The 25,409-nt window shown below is 41.3% G+C and overlaps 1 protein-coding gene across 4 annotated transcripts in view; it reads right to left on the bottom strand.

The window, feature by feature from the left end:
- The window catches only part of CNKSR2 (connector enhancer of kinase suppressor of Ras 2), a 258,126-nt gene that overhangs the window by 16,863 nt on the left and 215,854 nt on the right, over positions 1–25,409 (bottom strand). For all 4 annotated transcript variants that reach the window (XM_069945142.1, XM_069945143.1, XM_069945144.1 and 1 more), the window contains 2 exons: positions 22,428–22,528; positions 19,956–20,484 (listed from right to left, as the gene is read on the bottom strand). In XM_069945142.1, the coding sequence (XP_069801243.1) occupies positions 19,956–20,484; positions 22,428–22,528 (630 nt within the window). The remainder of the gene's footprint in view (positions 1–19,955; positions 20,485–22,427; positions 22,529–25,409) is intronic.

Below are 25,409 nucleotides of genomic sequence, written 5' to 3'. Positions count from 1 at the left end.
AATCAAGTGGCAACGTTTCTGTGGCCTCACGCCACCATTTTCAAGCACGCCACCATTTTTGAAAATGGTGGCGTGAGGCCACAGAAACGTTGCCACTTGATTTTTTGCTGTGCTGACTTCTATGGAATAAACACATTTTTTTGCTACACTACATTGGGAGTGCCGTGACGACTACTTTACATATTAGATAGATAGATAGATAGGAGATAACTAGATATCTGTATCTATCTATCTATCTATCTATCTATCTATCTGTTTTGTGTATAGAGGTCCTGCTGTAATATATATATATATATATATATATCCTGCTGTAATAGATATATATATATTACAGCAGGACCTCTATACACAAAACAAGTAGAAGAACCAGCACATACAGGACACTTAGTTTGCAGAGCCTACCTGCTGCCCTCTATCAGGTCATGTGTCCGATCACATGACCCGTGACATCATCAAAGGTCCTTCAGACTCACAGGTCCTCTTTCCTACTCGGCTGTAGGGAAGATTTGTGATGGAAGACAGGTGCTCGGGGGCCCCAGTATGGATCGGCGGGCCCCTAACTGTCACATGCGGCCTCTAGGGGCCCAGTCCCCTTTGTTACTACACTTTTTTTTCTTTTTTACTAACAAAAAAAATGTAGTAACAAACGGGAGTGGGCCCCTAGAGGAGCTGGGGGCCCCGGCATTTGCCCTACTTAGCCGGGTGCTGACGCCGGCCCTGCCTGTCACTTATACTTAAATGCCGCAACCGCGTTCAAGGGGTTAATGCCGGGCGGCTGCGAGATCGCAGCGGCCCGCCATGAAGGCTGAGGGGGGCCTGGCTGCAAATAGCAGCCGGTCCCCACTGGCTATGGAGAGAGCTCAGCTCCTGAGCCGCTCCATAGCCCGGGACCACTGCAGGGTGTACATTTACGCACTCCTGCATTAAGGCACAGTCAATGGGCGTAAATGTACGCCCATGGTCGTTAAGGGGTTAAAGAGGAACATTCATGTAGTAGCGCACTGCTGACGTAGATGATAACCACTTAAGACAGTTCTTTTTCATAACTACTCTTCTTTTCGGCAGGTGAGTTAGAGCAGAATTTTGCAATCACCGTCTCTGGTTCCAGTGAATCTTGTCCTGCCCATCATAGACCGTGTCAGTTTTACTGAAGACACTGATAAAAAGTTTGGTTAAAAAGCAACCAGCTCCCATTATACTCAATGACTTTACCATGTCAAAACATGCTAAAATGTGTTGTGCATAGAGAAAAGATACGTCAAGATACATTTTAATTTCTTAACCAATTGTCTATTGCAAAGCCTATATTGATAGTGAACATTGAGAAAAATGGTTACATGTATATCCACACATACTTGCATAAAACAATGTAAAAAATAGGTTGTAGTAAGTTGGTTTTATAGTAAAATTATTTACTTCACAATGTTACATAGCAATAGGGGATACATGTATGATGGCTGTGGTCCAACTAATGGGACAAAGGAGGTCTAGTGTTCCCCTTCTGAATGGAATGGTGGTTATAGATGGACACTGCTGTTGTATTCACTGTCCAGATTAAGATCTATAGCCCTACATCAGTGGCAGTCAGACAGACAACTTGCTCTTCACCCATTAAGCATGTTGTACCACTATTGTTGAAGGAAAATAAAGTTAGTTGTTCAACTCAAAGGCTAAACCAATGAGGAAAATGAACGAGTGTATGAATTAACAATAGTTTCAAATTGGACAATTACTTCAAAGAACTTTATAAAAAAGTTCACACAATTGTTCTGCTGGTAGAATTTCTTTTTATTGTGTGATGTCCTTGGTACCCTTGAAGAGACTGCTGACCTTGAGCAGACCTGACATGTGATCAGACTGGATAGACGGGATTCAGGATGACCTTTCTATGGCTCACGCCAGATCATCCCCCTCATAGCTAGACATGCTTAATAAAAGTTAAATGTCAGATGCTGTTCACAGCCAGACATAGCCGTATTACTCACCAATAAATTTTTTGTTAGCTTTACTTATATAACCACAACACTTCATGTTTTATAAGCATGGCCACCTGCTACTGCATGTAGGACATTATGTAGGAGTTAAAAGGGTATTTACACCCTTTAATGTCCTGATGTGGTTATTAGCAAAGAATCTTGACTACACAAATTCCTACAAGGGGTCTGTAGTCTTATAGCAAGCCTCATGCCACTCATTTCACATATCCTGGAGTGGAGTGCCTTTAGGCTATGTTCACACAACATATGACACCAGCCGTTCTGTGACAAGGCCGTATCACAGAACGGCCGGTGTCAGTGAAGTTTATCCCAACTGGTACTGCAGTACCGGCCAGGATAAACTTCATTTTTATTGAAATAGGATGCGAGCGCATTCCGGTGCGCCTGCGTTTAAATTTACCATAGCACAGAGCCGCACTTTCCATTGTGTGCACTGTCAGGGTTGTGCAGCTGTTATTCAATGAATAGCAGCCGCACAAAACTGACATGTCAGTTTTCGTTGCGGACACTATGTGTATAACACTCCGGCCGGGATTCCATAGACTGTAGCACAATGTAAATTTTCTATTAATTTTTTTTGTTGCAAATTGGCAACAATAGCCTTGATTAATAGAGAAATTTGTCACTTCCTTACCAAGTTAGTGGCACTGATGGACAAATATCAGTTAAATTATTCTAGGCTATGCTTCACTGTGCTGTATACACAGTGTATGTCGATAATTATGCAGGGGGCAGGCATACAGCACAGTAAGACATAGTGGTGCTAGGGCCCAAGGGATAAATAGGCTTTGTTTCTTTAAACTCTAATCACAGCCCAAAGATTTATTTTTAGGAAAATAAAACAAAGAGCTTTGGCATGTTTTGAATGTTTTTATTTATAAACTTAGTTTTAAATAAGTTTAGCACTGGTGAGGTTTCACATACAGTACAGTACTGTATAAGACTGCTGGAGTGCATATACAGTACAGTAGTAGTACAGTCAGTGCACGACCATCTCCCATCCTGTACTGTATAAGACTGCTGGAGTGCATATACAGTACAGTAGTAGTAAAGTCAGTGTACCACCATCTCCCATCCTGTACTGTATAAGACTGCTGGAGTGTATATACAGTACAGTAGTAGTACAGTCAGTGCACCATCTCCCATCCTGTACTGTATAAGACTGCTGGAGTGCATATACAGTACAGTAGTAGTACAGTCAGTGCACCACCATCTCCCATCCTGTACTGTATAAGACTGCTGGAGTGCATATACAGTACAGTAGTAGTACAGTCAGTGCACCACCATCTCCCATCCTGTACTGTATAAGACTGCTGGAGTGTATATACAGTACAGTAGTAGTACAGTCAGTGCACCATCTCCCATCCTGTACTGTATAAGACTGCTGGAGTGTATATACAGTACAGTAGTAGTACAGTCAGTGCACCACCATCTCCCATCCTGTACTGTACAAGACAGCTGGAGTGCATATACAGTACAGTAGTAGTACAGTCAGTGCACCACCATCTCCCATCCTGTACTGTATAAGACTGCTGGAGTGCATATACAGTACAGTAGTAGTACAGTCAGTGCACCATCTCCCATCCTGTACTGTATAAGACTGCTGGAGTGCATATACAGTACAGTAGTAGTACAGTCAGTGCACCACCATCTCCCATCCTGTACTGTATAAGACTGCTGGAGTGCATATACAGTACAGTAGTAGTACAGTCAGTGCACCACCATCTCCCATCCTGTACTGTACAAGACAGCTGGAGTGCATATACAGTACAGTAGTAGTACAGTCAGTGCACCACCATCTCCCATCCTGTACTGTATAAGACTGCTGGAGTGCATATACAGTACAGTAGTAGTACAGTCAGTGCACCACCATCTCCCATCCTCTACTGTATAAGACTGCTGGAGTGCATATACAGTACAGTAGTAGTACAGTCAGTGCACCACCATCTCCCATCCAATTTAAACCAATTAAACACATTTACATTATTTCCTATGGAAAAACACTGCTTGGTTCTCAAACTGCCTTCCTGGACCGATTAAGTTCACAAACGAAGGTACCACTGTAATCATGTATATAAATCATTCAAAACTAGTTAGGAATAAGGGAAACTAGAGTAGGAACAAAGTGAATTCTGCTCAGCGGGCTTTGAAGGCTGCTTGGCTCTGCTAGGCTGCTGCTCCTCCCCAGGTGCTGGGAAAAGATGGATTCAGCTGTGGGAAACGTCTCCCAGTTTCCCAGGACTGGATCCATTGTTTCCCAGCACCTGGAGCGGAGCGGCATGAAGCAGAGCAGACTTCAAAACCCACAGCCCAATGAGCAGAATGCAGATAACAACTAAACAATTTGCTTTGTCCTTACAGTAGATCCACTCATCTCTGTGTCAGGAGGTCGGCCCCTGACATTGACTGTAGCAGCTACCGGTGTCCCTACCTACTGTACATACACTTTGGCCGGGGCTGCATCACTCCCCGGCTGGGTGTCCTAGGTGTCTTAGTTCACTGTAACACTGACTTGCAGGTGCAGCTGCCAGTCTGCTTTAGGTCTTGTGGGGAGGTTGGAGTTCCTGCCCCAATCATGACCTGGGGTCCAGACTTCACCTCCCTTAAAATTCTGCTGACTCTCATTCCTTGTTGCCTGCGATAGAGCCTCTTTGAGTGTGACTAAGCTAGGGTTGTTTCCTGATTGCTATTCCCTGGTTTCTAGATCTTGGCTTGACTTTCCGACTATCCCTCTGACTACCGATTGTGTACTGCAACTACAGATACTGTAGATTCTTGCCCAGCTAGCAGACCCTGAGTACTGTATATTGTGTTTGTTTTGTCTTGTCCTTGTCTCTGTGTTCAACTTATTCTAGAACAGCGACCAATCTTCAGGTTGGGGCCGGCTTGCTAAGGAGCTGATCACTCCAAAAGGGAGGGACAGCATGGCGGGTGCCAGCGTTAGGGCTTTACCTGTCCTGTGTTCCTGGGTCCCAACCTGACACTCTACTTATCGTATATAAAACCAGACGAATGTACTTGGATGATTCATATTTAGATGGATATTTATTTGGTGTCATTTCTGATCAGCAAGACGGTGTTATAGTCACACCCTACATCATAATACTTGTCACTTCTATTTTATCATCAGCTTTTTCTAGCACTGATAGTGCTTTATGTCTAAAAATGACTATGAATGCAGAATACTATGTTTTGTTTTTTTGCTGCAAGACAATTCGAATACAGAAGAAGAAAATAGATAAAAAATTGTGAAAAACAAATCCTTCGTTTTCTGCTTTTGCTCAGCCACTTTGCCTGCTTGTTACATCCCTAGATCGCTTACTAGCTACAAATATTTTTCCTTCTTCCAAGTAAATTTACAGCTTCATGAACATTTAACATTCAGCACAGTAAAAAAACGTCTCTGCTTGATGTTCTCTGTAAGTCCACATAGCCTCTAGCTACAGATTAGAAAATGAGCCATGTGAGAGAATTAAAATGGCAGGCAAGACCGTGGGAGAATCTGGCGTCCACACTAACATTAACCAGCGACTTGTTAACATTTTTAACTATAATATTATAAATGGGGAGAATGGAAAAATAATATTTGTGTGGGTATTTTGTCAATAAAAGATTTAAATCGAGAATGTGCCTGTAAAATTCAGGAATTCTAAATTCCTGTTTGGAAATATCTGACGGGTATACTTTTGTTCATTCATTGCAATGCAAGAAAAAAACATAATATAGGAAATAATATAGTTAGAGAAACATTTACATACAGTACAAGCATTGTTTGTTTGTGTCTATATTAGGGCAAGTTCACACTGAGGAATTAATGCTGAATTGAGCAGTGAGTTTCTGTTCTGAAATTTTTCAGCGCAGAATATGCTCGAAATCAGCGTGGCTTACACGCAGAATACTTGTGGAAATTCAGCGCTAAATCCCCGTGAAATTGGAAAAAATATATAAATATATAAAAATATATAGTAGCACAGGGGTCTGCACTATTTAATTCGGTGAAAAAAATGACACTTGACACGTGGGATCAAAATGACACTTTCTGGCCTGTGTTGCTGGATGTTTACCCATTGCATACAGAAAACAGACACCACTACGGACACATGGTGTGAAAAGTGACCCCCATATGCCTGTAGCTTCACCACAAAATTCATAACCAAAGATGGCTAACGTGACAGATCGATTCCTATTAAGCACATAATTTTATATCTCTTCCACTTTAGTTTCCTTGGAAACCTTAAAAAGTCTTTCTGATCATTAAATCCGAATACATAACAGTGCTCATTATACAAATGGAATCTAGAACAGTTAATGTATATTGTTAGATGGAATAATGCTGAGAAAATGCTGCGTTCTTTCCATTGTGTAGAAGGTAACACTAAATGGATAAAAGACGAAAAGTAGCTGAATGTTTTCATGTCATTTTTTTTCTACCCACCTTGCTCTAGACCTTTGTTTTTAAATTTACAAAACATGTTCCCTTTATAGACATATTGGGGGGGGGGGGGGGGGGTATCAAGACTCATATCTGTACATTGGTCTTAATTAAATCCCCACCCCAACGTATCATCCTGGTGCTTGCCTCTCAATAAATCAGAGGAATCTGCTTTAGTTTCCAGCCACTGCCATGTACCACTGATGTTCCTTTAACATTCTACTTTTGCACTATCCTTTTTAAATCACCCCACATTTAATTTGTATGAAATTAAAGCCATGTATGAGAACTTTATTGTTGCACTCAATAAAGTAATAGGACAAGGAAAATAAAATTCTAAATTTTCTCTTTCTTTTCAACATTCTGACGTTAAAAATGGGTAGAACCCACTAAACAACAAACACAGAGTCTGCAGAAGATCTTACCCATGTCCCTTGAATTGATGAGATAAAGGAGGTATCTTTTGATTGAAGCAATATAAATCAGCTAACACGGTTACCTCTCTTCTAAATCACAGGTCAAACCTGCGGACCCTGCAGCAATTGTTAATTTGCAACAGCTGGAGGGCAGCAAGTTTGTAAATGGATTACTCTTATGGTGCATTTACACAAAACGATAATTGGCCCGATCGTACGGGTGTCTAGGTACGTATGAACTTTTCACCCTTTCATCAGCCATTGGCTGATTACACGTAGTGATGTGCAATCAGCGCCTCATGATTTTAGGTTAGGACCAAAAGATATGATCAGCCGATGATCGTTGTCATCGGACGATCGTTGACTTTACACAGAGCGATAATCTGCTGAATTGGCCTGATTATTGCTCTGTGTAATGGGGCCCTAAGTTTATCTGAGGTCAGCAAGCATCCCGCCAAGTGTATCCATTTAGAAGTAGCTATGTTGGCTGGTCTGTATTGCCCAGTGTCAGGAGCACTATAAAGGCTATGTATACTTTAGCAATTTATTTCTAAGTTTACAATTTATTTGTAGAAAACAAAAATAAACAAGAACTTTTTGAATATTATAGTCTTGTTTTAAAACATGTTATCATTTTATGTACACAGCTCCCATGCAGACCTTTGTATGTACGGGTAATGACTCCCTGTACAGCACAGCAGAACATAAAATACATGACGATTTCCGATAATACTTAACAAGTGTTTTTGTTTGTGGTCAGTAACCATGACACATAGGCCGGTATAGGAGATGCAGACACAATATGGTAGGCGTTTTTTGAATCCGGGTTATTTAAACAGTAGCTTCACATGATCGATATGACGGCTTCTTACAGAAAAGATCCCCAAATGTGGCAAAAGTTTAGTTTCATATAGTACATATAAGGATAAAGAAATATATTTATATTTTAATGGCTGAAGGTAAGCTCCCTACATTCACTGAAACTACACAGGTGGTTGGAAGCGATGAATCATTGTGCTTCTATAGCTACAGCCTACACAAGGTCATTTATTATATTAGCATTTAGTAGTTTACAATGAGGGAGATGCACTAATGTTTCTTCCCTTCTGTTACCCAGGATTCCACCTGTATGAGCGCAGTATACAGCTATTAGCCGGCAACAAGAAGTGAAGTGGTCGAACAGGTTTCCTTGGAGATAGGGAAATCATTACTGCAGAAGGAAGACACCACATAGCTCAGGGCAGGAATCCTACACGAGCGAAGTGCCGCTGCGGCTGATCAGCTGCTCTAAAGATACACGTTTCCATGGCGACTGTCTAGGAGTGTGAAATAGCTATACACATGTATACTTACCTGTTAGGCTCATTATGCTGGTACTGTCCATTTACTATATGTGCCAGAAAAAAAAAAAAAACAATTTCTGGACAAACTAAAGACGACATTCTGGCCTCTGTTTGGGTGGTATGCTTATAGTACAGGTTATGCTTTTTCAGTAAAATATATATACTGTACCTTGAGCATACCTCCCAAGCGTCTCTCTTTTGACCCATGTCTTCCTTTCCTTTCCTGAGCAAGAATGGTGGAATTTTGCTAAATCCCGCCGTGCTCAGTGTCCTGCTATGAGTGAATGAGAGGGCGCGCGCTCCTCCGCTGCCGACGCTCTCCGCTCAAAGAAGTGACATGTCATTTCTTTAAGCGGAGAGGGGAGGAAGCAGACGCGCGCCCTCTCATTCACTGAGCACGGCGGGATTTCGCAACAGAGAGCTCCGCCCAGTAATTACACCATTCTTGCTCAGTGTGAACAGGGCCATAAACTTTCTATGTTTAACTAGAAAGTGTCTGGTATAATAGACCCAAACATGCATATTATTTCATCATGTGGTGCACATTAAATCCTAAAAATTGTTATATGCAGATGAATCATGTGACATTATGGCCCCTGTCACACATGCAGTTGATATGGCCCCATACACACATCTGTAAGTGTTACGGATCAGTTTAGAGGGACATGGTTTGTTCCACAAAAAAATGAAGCCATTGTGCGTCCGTGTCACCTATATGACAGGAGTCCCTGCAAATGTGGACAGTTCCTGAAACACATTGGTAGTCCTGTCCGTAGTTGCAGGTCTGTAATTACAGAGAGCGTTACTGATGTGTGACTGGGACCTAAGGATGCAGTTACACCTACAGGAGCTGCTGCCGATTTGCAGATATCGATGTAACTAAATGCATCAATCTGCAGCTGATCCTGTATGTGTGATTGCATCCTTGAATCAAAAAGTATAGAAATGTCTGTAAAGTATCTCTGGCATTTACATCAGGGACGTCTTCTGATGTATACCTCAGCTATATACTTTATTAAGTCATATATATATACATGTACAGAATTTCTTAACCCTACAAACATGAGGAAGTGTTAGAATCATAATAGGAAACCATCTATAACATTACAGATGTGGCATGCTACGACCATAGCATTGTGCGCTACCGCTCTCTACTTGTGTATGCAAAGTCAGCATTAGACTGATTAGAAGCCATAAATGAGTATTTAAGCCAAGGCAGAAATCTCTCCAGGAGGACGGATTAGCCCTCTAAAGATAGCTGTGTCTGGGTTATTGCACCTCACCAGTGCAAAGCAGGTTGTAGGCCCGCTGCAGAGAGGCTTATCACTGTGGGACCATAGGGGTCATGTTTCTCCTTGAGGAGAACTTCATAGACATGTGAAGACTTATGGCCCATACATGCTCCACTAAGAATTCTGGGAAGAATGATAAGCAAAGCAGCTGTCTGACATCACCTTTAAAGGTAGCTTTCCCTTTAAGTGAGCAGTCATCTCATCAGAGTACCTTCCAGCATTACAATGAAGGGTGACACCAATTACAGTCTGTACTTGCCATCTTTCTTAGGAGTCTTTAAGAGACTTAAAGAAAAAGAGAAGATTTCCAAGAGTCCCAGAAGATCTCCCTAATACTCCACTCAACAACGGACTTGCCCAAGCACCAACCAGGAGCAGGAATCTGCAATAATAAGTCTTGGACCCCGGCTTATAGAACAATACAAAGATAAAAAACGGACAACAATGTCATGGAGACCCGACGGCATCTCTGGTTACCAGGACTGCTGCCGGCTCGATCTGGGCTCAGCTAAGCCTCATGAATGTTTTAGTTACTGACAGGTCTGCTGGCCTGTCAGCGCTTTCTTTTTCAGGTGTTTTGGCCTGGGGATCAAGGCACTGGTCCAATCACATCCTGGACCGGGCCCCATAGCCCCTATATAGTACATTCATTACCTATATGCTACACTATATGCTGGCTATTAGACTAGGTCCCCTAGCATGCTCAGTGCTTCACCTATGTATCTTGCTATCTGCATTATCTGACCCAGCCTTCCATACCCTGATTATCCTGGTTTTCTGCCTGCCCTGACCTTCTGACCCGACTATCCTATTTGACTTTGATTTGGTACCATTGCTGTCCTTTAGTTGTGACTTCAGCTTGCTGATCCTTCTTTATTGGGTGTCTGTCTTGTCTGTGTTTCATGTGCCACCTAAGTAAGGGAATGTCACCCAGTTGCCGACAGCCGCCTAGGGCTGACCGTGGCAGGTAGGCAGGGACAGTGGGCGGGGATCACTGCAGGGTCCATTGCCCATGTCTTTCCCACTCCTTCTCTGACTGGTCTGGACAGTATGACAATGACTTTGACAAAACTAAATACAACCTGTTTATTAGATACTGAAATTTAGCAATTTTTCAAAGTGGATTTTACCCTTTACAATAGAATGAATACAATCTATAGTCTATCCTCTGGGCCATCAACATTTTCTTTCACTGCTGTATAAGAGAAGGAGATGACCACCAGCAGGGTAGGAGAGGTAAGAATGATGAAGTAAATACTATTATGGGGAGAATGTAGTAATGGTTTCTGTGTTGACTTTGGTGTAAAATGTTTACAAATTGTTGAGCAATTGCTTATTTTCTCTAAAATTTGCAGCTTTTCCTGCATTTGGGGCAAAATTTTCAGAGAGCTGTGCAAGAATTGAAAGTTTTGCACAAATATTTGCAACCTTTGTACCATCATTTTCTGGTAAATGCATTGATAAATTCCCCCCGATTGTCTTACATTTCTTGCAGCTAATCCAAAACATGCATTAGCTGCATAGCCACCATTACATTCCCATACGTTCTTACTATCCTGTAGTGAATCCTTCGTTAAATTAGTTATTTGTAAGAGATCAAAATTATCAATTCTGCTTTACGTGCAAAACACACAGATGCATTAACCATGCTGCAAGACTCCGGCAATTACATAATATATTACTGTTCAAAATACAAGTACAACTAACCATGATGCATCTCATTGGCACGAGCAATATCATTATCTGCTACAATATCGTATTTTTATTTCCCTGGAGAAAGTAGCAGATTCCAAGAAAGATGAAGATGTCAGATGCAATGCTACAGATAAATAGATTTGGTTTTATTTCTGGAAGTGGCCTGGTCTTTATTATTCAAGGAAAAAAAACCACAATTGAAAGAGAAAAGAAAATGCCTGTTTTTCATTATAATAATTTATTTATCACCTACTACATATTAATGGGAAGGTAGTATCAGGCTTTATGCGGTTTTCATTTACTTTACTTGTATGTTTGTATTGAATCTGTATTGAATCCTTTTAGTACCATCTAAAGACTACCTACAGGTCCACTATGATCTGTCTATTAACCTCCAGGTCACATTATGTGGGCATTAACTGCCCCCACCATATCATGAGATATTCATGCACATTAGGCAAGGGATTCCTCTACAACGTAAGCTTCTCCCCAGTTGCAAACAAGGTCTTATGTACTTTAGATTAAAAGGGTTATCCAGCGCTACAAAAACATGGCCACTTTCTTCCAGAGACAGCACCACTCTTGTCTCCAGCTTGGGTGCAGGTTTTGCTGCTCAGTTCCATTGAAGTGAATGGAGCTTAATTGCAAACTGCACCTGAATTGGAGACAAGAGTTGTGTGGTCTTTGAGTGGCCATGTTTTTGTAGCACTGGAGAACCCCTTTAAGCCTTCTCTGGGGTCTAAGAAAGAATAGCCCTGGTTGGCAGCATCCCTTATGGTATTCATAGGTTTTAAGAACATGTACAGTGACCCTCTTTTTACAGGATTTACTGGAAAGCAATGGTGCAGAGAATTCACCCAAGGACCATGGAAAGGAGAAAGGAGGAAGAAAATCCTTGCTATCCTGGCTTATCTGACCTCTGTCATTAAATCCTATACCCTCTAACTATAATGAGATGACCCAGGCCCTTGGTGCCTTCTGGTCCAGACTGCCCATTTGCACATAGCTGGTAGGAGCCCCTTTACAGATTTTTTTATGGGGCCCAGAAACATATTAATTTCAGACTATAAAAAGGTATAGTTTAAGGGGTACTCCAGCGAAAATTGCCAACCTCTGTCCATGTCAGGAACTGTCCAGAGCAGGAGATGTTTTCTATGGGCATTTGCTACTGCTCTGGACAGTTCTTAACATGGACAGAGGTGGCAGCAGAGAGCACTGTCAGACTGGAGAGAATACACCTCTTCCTGCAGGACATACAGCAGCTGATAAGAACAGGAAGACTGAGAATGTTTAAATAGAAGTAAATTACAGATCTATATAACTTTCTGAAACCAGTTGGTTCGAATGAAATTAATTTGCTGCAGTACCCCTTTAATTGTTATTTTCTACTTCCAGTGAGAGTTTTCCATATAAGAGCAGTTACCATTTTGAGTCAAGGCTCCTTTGGCGTCACTGCTCACTGACTACATTTCTTCACTTCAATATAAATAACAAGTGTGGGAGGTTTTAGTTAAGATTTGCAATAAATAATCACATTGGATAAATGCATCTTCTATGAAAACGATTACAAGCAAGGAATATGACTATGACAGGATGGCCTGCTTTAGCTTGATATTTAGGTTGAGCTGTACATGACCTAATTTGCTGGTACTTCTGCCACTCGTGCTGTTTTAAAGAGAAACTCTTAGTTTAGAAGACCAGGGACATCTATGAAGTAAATGAACAGCCTATTCATTTTAATCTGTAGTGTGCAATGCCTTGTTTTTCCTGTGGTGGTGCTGTGTGGGAACTGGACTCTTACTTCAAAAGTCCCCTGTATGCAATAGGAGACTGTCGGGTGATCTCTATGATCAGGTTTAGAATTACATTTGAACATAACCTGGTTCAATGTCTGCTCTGATAATCTGCAGTCAGAGAGGTATATACAGGAGTCACTGTATGGTAATATATAAAAGAATGACTGTCCCAGAATGCAGTGAACCTAAACCAAGTGCCCATCTGCTAGATAGGTGCTTACTTATCGAGCCCATTACATGGCTCAACAGATGTGTGGGCAGGACAGCATGGTTCTGTTCTAAATACCTGGATAGAATAAATAATACTTAATGACACTTTTTGCACAATTTATCAATCCTTTCACTAGAAAACTAGTACAAAAAGGGTTGCAAATGCTCTAAAATTTTTGTTCAAAACAGAGATAAAGCTGTTACTCCAAAAGCGATTGGTGCAAACAGATTGACACCAAAGCCTACAAAAAAAAGCAATGGTAAATTTCCCTGTTTGTGTGCGGCTCACATGTTCCAGGAGGCCACATGCAGTTACTGTTGTGATGACTTAACAAAGCAAATCCCCAAACAAGTAAATTTTCCCAACACAAAAGAAAACGTAAAGTAAGAAAAGGAAAATGTGTTTTAGGGAAAATAGAAATTACTACCATACAGTATGGCAACTGCTCTGCTCAATCCAACTAAAAACGTGCAGATAAACAATAAGATAGTAACCAGGGGGTCCGGGCTCACAAATCTTACACATATTTCGCTGGTTACTATCTTATTGTTTATCTGCAGGTTTGTAGTTGCCTCAAGCGGAGCCATCCGTCTGGCTGACCTTTCGTCCTGTTTTTTCCCCTTTACATGTATTTATTATATTTGTTACTTGGAGGCATTTCTTTACATATTTTATATATTAATTTTTCTATTTATTTACGCACTATTGCACTTTATAGATGTGATATATTTCTACTGCTTACATGTCCATTGTTATTTGTATGTAGGGGGAATACTGCACTAGATGATATTACCATTTTTTTAGGGTTGTTTTTCTTTTTTTGCTGTTTGTGGGGTCTCTGTGTTCTGTCTGTATTTCTTTCATGTTGTGCTCTACAGATCCAAAATGTTTTTTTTTTTATTCTCATCTACTAATAAAAGTAATTTCTATCTTCCCTAAAACAAATTTTTCTTTTCTTACTTGTTGTGATGACTTGCCATACAATTGTCAAACGTTTTATTTTCTGAATCACACTTCACTACAGTACAGCACGTCATTTTTGATGTCCCATACTGGGGGACACAACATGTGTCATCCCCCTGGTAGTGTTCCACATATACAGATGATTTCTTATAGGTAGATAATCATAACATCCATGAAACTCAACATTTTAACTGATCAAAGGTAGTTGTTATATAGTAATTTAGTACTCCAAAGTAGTATTATGTAAATGAGTGTGTCTGTTGTTGCCATGCTCATAGCAAGCAATGATAATGTCTATCTATGCATGACTGCCTACATATTAAGATCACAAAAACAAGCTGAGTCTTCAGATTAAAGTGATCCGAAGAATATCAAAAACAGCTAAAGATATCAATTTCAAGCGGGAAAAAAATAGACAAGATAAATGAGGTAATGCCAGAAAAATACCACAAACACATTGTGCCACTGTGGAACAACTTCCTATGTCCCAATAGGTGTCCAAGAATACAACAATCAGAGGAGTATTTTTCCTTTATTTGACAGCTGACCTGTCAAGTCTAATTACTTCAGACTGCTGGTGCACAGCAAGACATGCATACATCATTGAGCAGCAATAGTTCCACACAGGAAGGCATGCTAGGCTAAAGCTAATCTTCAGCTCACTGAGGCCGGAAAGGCTTCCAAAAAAGAATCTGGGGATTGCTGTGCAACAGAATAATATATGTGCACCGTCCAAAAACTGATGTGATAAAGTAAGCAATTTCAGATCTTTTCTGCAAGGTGTGTAAACTTCTAGTGTGAGATTTGTGTGAAATCTTTGCACCATTTTAAACATGACTGGGTTCAAAGAGAATCGTTTTCTAGAAACATATAATGTTCCTATAACTCAGGATCCAACATACAGGATTAGAAATAGCTGAGCCCCATAGCAAACCTTTGATTGGGCCCCCCACCCCCTTGGCAACTGTCCACTAAGCCGTCAAGTGTTAATCAGGAGCAGAAACGGGAAGCCTGCTCAGCCACCGGGTGCTGCAAATGATAACGGCTCAGGAAGCCCAGTGTAGTAGTGCAGTGCAGGAGTGGGCAACGGGGCCCCCTGATGCGATGGGCCCCTATAGCAGCCGTAGGAATGCCCAAGTAAAAGGGCCTTAGAGGAGAAGTCTGGCAAGAAATTTTATTAAAGTATTTTATTGCCCCCCCCAAAAGTTATACAAATCACCAATATACACTTATACTTATAAAGTGCTTTTTCCCTGCACTTACTACTGCACCGAGGCGTCACTTCCTGGATAACATGGTGATGTCACCCGACTCCCAGAGCTGTGCGGGCTGTGGCTGCTGGAGAGGATTATGGCAGGGGGACACTGAGGGACACAGGGCACTGGAGGGACACTGAGCATCCCTCTGCCATCATCCTCTCCAGCAGCCACAGCCAACACAGCTCTGGGAGTCGGGTCGTGACATCACCATGTTATCCAGGAAGTGAAGCCTTGATGCAGTAGTAAGTGCAGGGAAAGAAGCTGTTCCCCAATGTTTATAAATGTAATAGCTGTAGGAAGAATCCTGTTTGTTCCAACACAGCTCTGGGAATCGGGGCGTGACATCACCATTTTATCCTGGAAGTGACATCATCATGTAATCCGGGAAGTGACATCACCATGTTATCCAGGAAGTGAAACTTTGATGCTTGTTGCTTCCATTGGCAGAGTGTTTCATAATCACACTGCTGTAAGGGTGCATGCACACTACGGAATTGCCACGTATAACCCGCGGCGTATTCCGTCGCTCGTCCCCGCCCGCGGCGGCGGGCTTTTCCGTCCGTGCCATAGACACTATTCTGTGCACGGCCGGATTCAGTGTTCCGTCGAAAAAATTGACATGTCTATGGCATGGGCGGAAACCACGCAGCCGCGTGCGGGGACGAGCGATGGAATACGCCGCGGGTTAAACGTGGTAATTCCGTAGTGTGCACGCACCCTTACTGTAAAGAATCCCTTTCTGGGTTGGTGTAAAAACATTCTTTCCTCTAGACAGAGAGGATGTCTCCTTGTTATATACAGTGTGGGTATAAAAAGATAATGGTAGAGATCTTTGTACTGCCCCCTGGTATATTTATACATAGTTTTTAGGTCATCGCCCAGCCAAACTAAATAACTCTAATTGTGATCATCTTTCTGGGTACTGTAGCCCTCCCAACCCATTTATTACTCTGGTTGCCTGTCTTTGAACCCTATATAAGTCTACTGCATCTTTTTTTGTACAATGATGCCCCAAACCGTACAAACTATGTGTGTGTGGTCTGGCTAGTGATTTATACAGTGACAGAACTATTTCTTTGTCATGTGCATCTATGTCCTTTTTGTTGACCCCACGATATTATTTGCCTCGGTTGCCCAACCCTGGTTGTCACAGTTACTGTGACTATTGTCAACTAAAAGTCCTATTTAAAGTCAGTTGTACCAAGTGTTTTCCCATTTAGTAAGTAATGCAGGCATGAATTTTCTTCCCGATGTGCAAAACCTTACATTTATCAGTGTCGAACCTCATCAATCACATCTCAGCCCAAGCCTTCAACCTATCCAGATCAATTTGTAACACTGTCCTGTCCTTTACTGTATTAGCCACTTAACACTGTGTGGTGTTATCTGCAAAAATGTACTTTACTTCACAATCCCTCAAAGTTCATTAATAACTATATTAACATAAACAGGGCCCAAAACTGCCCCATGGTACCCCACTAGTAACAGTGACCCCCTCTGTGTATGTACCAGCAGTTTCCTGTTGATGAGCCCATTATCCACTTACACACGTGTCTGTAGACCAAGCATTCTCAGGTTACTGCATGTACCAACCTTTTATGTGGCACAGTATCAAATGCTAATAGTTTTCTATTCCCCAGAGTATTAGAGGTAGACAGCAATCCTACAAATATTACAATGTCCCTTAAGACCCAGTTATACACAGAATCAATGTGATGGCAAAAACATGTTTTCAGCTTTGCAGAATGCAGATTAACCTAGTTGTTGGGTAAATATAATAATAGGTCCATACATTTTTTTTCTAATTCTCAAGAACAAAGCAACTCACATTTCTCATATTGATCCCTATATACCATCATGCAATGAAATTAAACAGTCAGAATTAGAAAGTCATAGAGATAAAATATAACAAAAGATGTTAAATAGAGATGAGCGAACCGGGTTCGGGTTCAAGGCCATCCGGACCCGAACGTTCGGTATTTCATTAGCGGGGGCTGCAGAACTTGGATAAAGCTCTAAGGTTTTCTGGAAAACATGGCTACAGCCAATGACTATATCCATGATTTCCAAATTGCCTTAGGGCTTAACCCAACTTTAGCAGCCACCGCTAATCAAATGCCGAAAGTTCGGGTTCGGATGGACTCGAGCATGTTCGAGGTTCGCTCATCTCTTCGCTCATGTTAAAATGGATGCTATATCATGAAAAAGAAAACTTAAAGGGTTTTCTCTGGGTTTATAAGACTGATGGCCTATTCTAAGGCTTGGCTATCAATGTCTGATGGACAGGGTGGGGACACTTGACACTGCTACTGAACACTGTTTAAAGCCATGCACCGTCTGCTGTGTAGTGGTGGTGCAGGTTACTGCAGCTTAGCTTCCATTCAATTTAATAGGAACTAAGCTTTAATAACCAGTTCTACCACTACACAGTAGACAGCACAGGACAAAATTGCATTTGTAACACACTATAACTCATATACTAGAAAAACTGATTTTAAGTGGGTTTTCTGAGCAACATACAGTATACAAAGCTGAACCAACAATACAGGAAGCTAAACAAAGTGTTCAGCCTATTGTTAAAAAGGAACTCCAGAGATCCCATAAAAAAAATAAACACCCCAAAAAACATATAGGTGCACCCTACTGATTGTTTGACACCTTTTCTACTTGTCTACACTGCTCCCTGCCCCAGATTTAAACTTTTGAAAATGATCCCAGTTTTACATCATGGCATCCACCTGGGAAACTACATCTCCCAGCATGCATTGCACCTCAGTGCCAACTGCGGGGTTATCATCCGAGTCTTGTATTATCTGCCCTATGTGGGTCAATCTACTTTTGCTTTGCACAGTAAACACAGTATCTATCTATCTACCTACATAGTAGATACTACTCAGAAGAGGCTGTTGTTTCCTCGCCCTTGGCCAGGTGATCACTGTGCGATGTTAGTGGAGGGCGAGGTTACAGATGAGGTGTTACAGCTTGCCTGGCAACAGAAGAGACAAAGATCATGTGACCTCTGTCTCAAAAGGGAGGTGGAGGAAAGAGGAGTGGAGACAGAGTGGACCAGGAAGTAAGAAGCTGCAGCTTCAGGGTGTGAGTCATGATGTGCTGCAGACAAGCTTAGATTATAGGTGGGGACTGAACAGGGTTAAATCTGTCTTAACCGGAGTGCAGCTTCAAAGTTTAGAGAGGAGATTAAGCCATATGTCCACAGGCAGGGGCGTAGCTATAGTGGATGCTGTTGTACCTGGGCCCAGGAGTATGAGGGGCCCATAAAGTCTCTCTTCCCTATATGAGGAGGCCAGCACTATTAGCATAAAGTATTATAGTTGAGGGGCACTGGGATAGATTTTGCACTGGGGCTGTATCTTCTTCTTTACCCTAAGTCAGCATATACTGTATACAGGAATTAGCCCCTTTAGTCCACCACTGATGTGGACAATAACCCTTTATCTTCCCTAGACCACCAGGGATGCTATAATATTGAGTCTTGTTTTGCATTCTGGAAGTGAAAGTAAAAAAAAACAAAAGGGGCACTATTTACTATGAGTTTACTATTGCAAATGTTGCAGAAAGTTGGAATAATTTGCACCAAGAATGCACACCCTAAACAGTATAGATCTATTTTCTTGGACTATGACTCTGGTTCTGCTCTGAAAGGCAATCATTATTTGGTGTTTTTTTTATATCACTTGGCTAGTACATGCTGGTTACTACATAGGGATAGCATCAGACCACAATGTTGTATTGTATTGCTGTATTGTTCAGCTTTATGCAGGTTGTCATGAAGAACCCATTTAAATTCCAAATAATATTCTCTGTTTCTATGACCACTAGCATTCTACATATTATATATAGAAGAAGCAAGTATCGACTTTACTATCAACTGCTAATAAGTATCTGTATAGGATGAGCACATTGACCAACAAAAAACATTACAACACAGGCAATTCGCATTAGGCATAAACAAACAGTATATAGCACATAAAAGCATCAAACATTGGCTTTTACAGACTGCTGTGTGTTTTGTGAAGACATGGCACACTCACATATGTACAGATGTGGAATGATGTATTCTGGGTCTGCGTGTTAGCTTCAGAATGGTGTAAGGGAAAGGCATCTTCTATGTATGGAAACACTAAATGACACCAATAAACAGTTTGGTGCAGCGTCCTTCCAACTGTGAGTATTTCAATTCTTTGCTATAAAAAGATCAATTATGTGTCTTACAAAGAGAATCCATTACCTGGAGTAAAGGAGAATGTAAATGTAAATGCTGTGGAGAATGGCTTCTATTACCTCTTTGAGGCAGCTATAATTGTGTAATGAATCACTTCCCAAGCATTGTGCTCTTTGAGCTCACCAAGTGCCTACTGTAAAATGATGTATCGTCAGGCTGTGAATAGAGTTACTATTGTAGATATTTGTTTAAATAGTGTATGGTTGGCCATGACGTGTTTAGTTCAATCATACTCTATGTCTCTATTTGATGCATTAAGTCCATCTACGTTGGTGTCCTTTGTGATAAGGAACAATATATGTACTTACTTGCTTCATCTGGTCTTTCTGGCTCGAGTGACGTGCCTTGCTCCTCTGTTTCTTCTTTGTGAGGAAGTTCTGTTGGTTCCAGTATACTCACTGGGGATAGCGGAGCACAATGGCTTAAGCCTGCATCTCTTGGCAGTGTAAAACTGCGGGGTTTGGCCCCACTGCTACTCAGTACTTGTAACCTGTTTCCTTCAACTAAGGGAAATGGGCCATAATGATCTTGTTGATGACATTTTGGAGCCGGAAGTGTGGACTGCCGCCTGTGATCTGGAGATGCCACTCCGGGGTCAGTGAACACAGAGTCCTCCAGAGGAAGAGTTTGAAGGTAGTGAAGTCCTGAGCTGGTCAATGGGGTCTCAATTAAATCTTGCCAAGATCGTCTTTGGCTGGCGGTTTTGCGCACTGGAGAATCAGTGGCGCTTCCTGCTGGTTCCTGACGGTATTCCTCATGGGAAGATTGGGACTGTGAGGTTTCTGTGGAGGATAATCTGCTGTGCTTCTGTTCCACAAATGGGCTAGCACATGACATCTGTAAGAAAAATAAAGAGACAATATGATTATAACCTCATGGCACATCAATTATCTTGTACAGACAAAAAACATGTGACCTGCAATTCAATAGTTAAAAAAAAATAAAATAAATAAAAAAAGACTGTAAGAAGGCCACATTCTGGTTCTAATAAAGACTAAATGCTTTGTGACTTCACTCTTTCTTAGCTCAAATTGCTGTGTTGTTTAGAACACAAATGATTTAGATGTGCTGGGAATTTGAGTGGAGCTGAACTGTATAACTTTAAATGTATAAATAGGGTTGGGCGGACTTGCCGAGCTGTTCAGGTTCGGCAATATTTTACGAACCTGAATGCTCTGTACTTGACTCCCGGCATCTGGAAAAGTAGGCTCTACCTATGTTTTTTCAGAGCTAGGGTGGCATCCAACTTCTCCAGACATCGGGAATCAAATGCTGATGTATACCATGTGCTTTTTCTGACCTATGGGAGGTGCTCTTTACTCTCAGCCTCTCTTCTTTTCTTTCTTTTGCACACATTCCTTTCCACCACTCACAGGGTTCCTTGCATAGTCCCTGTAGGAGGTTACTTGGTGGGAGGAGGTGTAGATTCAATCTTATCCAGATTCTCATAGGAGAAGAACACACAGAGCAAACATCTCTGCTGTAGCCAAGCCGGGGCCTGGCTCTGCCAGGACCCTTGTCTGGAATAGTTTAGTGTGGTCTAGTCAGCGAGGTGGTGAGACACACATGTGCAGATGCAACCAGAAACACTCAGTTCTTCTAGTCTATCTATTATATCTACTATGCAGTGCAAGACACTACAGAGGGAGAAAATGTGGGGATCAACCTAGCTCACGCCTAGAACCACTCTACAAAGTGCAGGGCAGTACCCTACAACACAAGAGGAACTAGCCTGGATAGAAAAAAAGTCTACGTATTATATCTTGCAGTGCAAGTTAACCGTGAAGACTCGCACAATTAGCTTCACCCAGGTAACCAAGGCTGGGGCTTGTATTAGGACGAGAACTTTGAGACTGTAGGGCAGAAGGTGGTCAGACCATAGTCTAAACATGGGTACAAGTATCTCTCTCACTCTTAAGTATTCTTCTAAAAGTTCCGGCAGGGCACGGTACTACATTGGGTTAGGACTCCCTTGACAAACTCCTCTCCTCTACTCTGAACTTTCAAGCATTGCTGCAACTACCTCTACTCCTCTCTACGTTTTCAAGCATCTCTTTAGCACAACTAACCACAAAAGTCTGTATGACGATTTATCTATTTCTGCAAAAGTGTTTTGTTTTAATAAGAGACTGTACAGTAAAAACGTTCTATTTTTCTATCACTGGGACTCTGTCATCCTTTCCTGTGCACCAGCACCTATGCACACTAGCCATGCACCTTGGGTTAATTTTCCCCTTTCTGTGGATGGCGGTACCCATAGTCCGGGTAGGTCAATTGCCACTCGACCATTTGGGGAACAGTACAAAGCAGGTACCAACATCCCACCTGTGTGCTGGACTAGCACTGGCGTCACAACAACCACCATCACTAGCCGAATACTATACTATAAAATAAGCAAACACCACATATACTGTATCTGTCAAATTGTGGCAGTCAATTTATTGCTCAAAAATTTGCTTTTTTTTTTTTTTTTTCTACTTTAAAAACTCCAAGGAATGCTGAAGTAAGTACCCTACATATAAGTATTCTTGGCTCAGTAACAATCATTTTGCCCAATGAGACTTCAACTAGAAGTAGACTTAGCAATTAATAGGGAAATGTATATTCTTACTGCTCTGATAGGCACTAAAAGTCTAGTTAGGCATGGACTGACTGACTACCAATTCACTAAACATTGCGCTACTGTTTAAGTAATGTATTTGTGTGCAACCAATTTATTACAGGCATAGGAATAGCTGTATATAATAAGGCAAGGGATAACTTTCCCCCAGAGTGCTTACTGTCGCTGGCCTTGGGTAAGTATCATAGGGCGGTGGAGGACTGTCTTGTTTTGGTGTTGATGGGGTCTCTGCTTCTTCTTGGTCACTTTCACTCCAGTAGTCTGTAACACATAATGATATATAATACATAACACACTGTCTAAAAAGACCATGGATCAATTTCTTAAACACCATCTCTATGAGGAGACAACTCAAGGTTTACACCAGATTTTCTGTAATTGATTTGAGGGTATGTAAGACCAAGTATGTCAGCCCTCTCCTTTTCAAGAGGACCACTTCTCTAACCAGCACTTCTCATTTTTTGTTGCAATTTCGGCTGGTCTTTTCAAGGAGGGTCCACTGTATTTCGGTTGACCTCCTTTTTTAGAAACCCACTCATAGTTTAGGCCAGATTATCCTGCAATTGCTTTTTCCCTAATTGCTTTACACATTAACGAACAGTTAGCAGAACCCAATTATTTTGTTATATAATGTGTCTTCAACTCTTTCATCTATTGGAAGTATATAGGCACCTTTAGGCTCTATGTATATTAGGTCTCTCCTTGCAATTATAGGTGATTGTCTCAATTGGTTCAGCAGGGCAGTTTGAGAACTGAGCAATGCTTTCACATAGGAAATAATGTAAATGTGGTTAATTGGTCCCAGTACCCACCAATAATTACCTAAAATACCTATTACATTCTACAGTGCCCAGTATAATCACTGCAGTACAATACAGCACTATACTGTATAGTACATTAAAAACAAGAAATTTTCAACCAAACCAGCAATTAGAGTACATTCAATCACTGGCTGCAGCAGAGCTGGGACCCAGAGAAAAAGATGGGAGAACCCCGAAGGAACGGGAGCAGGTAAGCATGATGTCTTTATAATTTTTACTGGTCTGGCATAAAAGTAGTTAAAAATGGTGCCACTGCATGGCTATAGACTCTAATGGTAATAAAAGAAACAGATCACTGATCTCAGGGAGACCAGCCAAAAGATAACACTGCCGACAACCGGCTAAAACACTTAATGCAGTGAAATTCTAGGTGCACTGCTCCCTGGGAAACATGAACATGCAAAAAAGAAGCCCATGGAGCCTCATCTAAGAGTCTTAAAACACACGACTAGCCAGATACCCCTCCAGGAAGGACCAAGCCAAGGCATGGCTCCTGTAGGAAAACCACAAAAAACACCATAATAAATGGCCCTATAAGTCAATGTAATGACAAGGGAAAACCAAGGCCAGGTATCCATCCACAGACAGCTGTTTTGGGTTGTTGCCCCTCCTCAGTGTGGAGCAGGATTCTGGCTGGGTGGGAGCAATGCTTAGTAAAGCCATAAGAGAAACAGATCACTGATCTCAGAGAGACCAGCCAAAAGATAACATTGCTGGACGCCGGTTAAAGCACTCAATGCACTGCTCCCTGAGAAACACGAACACGCAAAAAAGTGCTTTGCTGTGATATGCGCAGTGTAAAATCCGCATCGAACTTGGTACATGCTAACGTACCCTTAAAGTGTCCAGAAACAAAAAAAAATCTATTGCATTGAATGCAATAGGAAAAAGTCTGTCAAATCACATTTAAGTTTTACATATGTAATTAGTAAAAACATAAAATTAAGGGCTAAGGACTTCTTTTGTGCAGTTTTTGTCTAAAAAGTTAGCACATTCTGAAGCCCAAAAGACAGATACAATATTTCTGTTATGTATAAAAACTGTTCAAAAAATGTAAAAATGATTTAAGGGATAATTTTACCTGTAAAACTAATATTTTTTTTTTTTTTAGGCTTGAGGAGTTTCAAAATACTGTGGATACACAGGAGAAAAGCTGTCAATCAGGAGCAGGAGGGTGGGGAGCCCATATGTCATGGATATGATGGAGTCCTGTATCACACTGCCAGACGACTATAAAACTGAGTTTAGCAGAATACTGAGATCAGTGTGACTGTCGCTATTGCATGGTGTCCTCGGACGGAGCAGCATAAACATGGTGACAAATTCCCTTTGACCGCCCACACATGTCCAAATGCAACTTCATTTTATAGGCGATACCTATTTTTATACACAGACCAACAGGTTTGGATAAACAACTGTGCAGATTTTATTTCTGTATTACCGGAAGAGGGAAATATAAGATATATATTTTTTTATTTTGCAACTAAAAGAAACATGTAAAACTCTAATAAACTGGTGAGTAGAGATTTTAATGACACTGTATAAGCTTAAAACACTGATATGAGAAGCAACACATTTTAATTACAAGGGTACATTCACTTTAACTCTGAGCCCCATTGTTATTAAAGGGAACGAGAAGTTCATATGGCGTGGAAAAGGGAAGCTACAAGTCCCTTCTTGATGCATACGTGGGGTTTCTGCTACTGATCATTGGACATGTCTTGTATTTCTGGATAAATCCCATTAACATGGCCTGTAGATGAGTTTTCAGAATAAGTTGCTACAGTATGTGTATACTTGAGGAATAGCTGTATTTCTGGCAAATATATGACTAGCATCTGGTATTAACTAGTAGTTTAGCGAGTAGGCTTCCTCTCTAAGGGTATGTTCCCACTATGGAACATGCACGGAAATTTCAAGCGGAGGTCGCCCATTGACTCAATGATATTCTCAAGCTCAATCCGCCGCCCAAATAATTGACATGTTAATGGGACAGGGGCAGCTTCAAGCAGAGTCTGCCGCTCGGACTTCGCTTAAAATTTCTGTGCATAATTAGTAGTGGGAACATACCCTTAGGGTAACTTCACACGCACAGTATCGCAGCAGATTATATGCAGATTTGATCTAAATAACTGAATACAGCTTCAAATCTGCTGCGGATACTGTACGTGTGAATGCACCCTTACTGTAATTTTTAACTAATTCGGCTCTAAAATACAAGGGCACTAGCTGCTATAATGTCTCCCATACACGGCACACATGGCTCAATAATCTTTCTCCCACATATACAGTAGCAGCAGCATGAAGGAACAGTAATAGGC

The sequence above is a fragment of the Dendropsophus ebraccatus genome, chromosome 11 (genome assembly GCF_027789765.1).
Source record: "Dendropsophus ebraccatus isolate aDenEbr1 chromosome 11, aDenEbr1.pat, whole genome shotgun sequence".
NCBI classification, from domain to species: Eukaryota; Metazoa; Chordata; class Amphibia; order Anura; family Hylidae; genus Dendropsophus; species Dendropsophus ebraccatus.
Note: the sequence above shows the minus strand (reverse complement) of the source record. Positions and strands in the feature narration are given on the sequence as shown.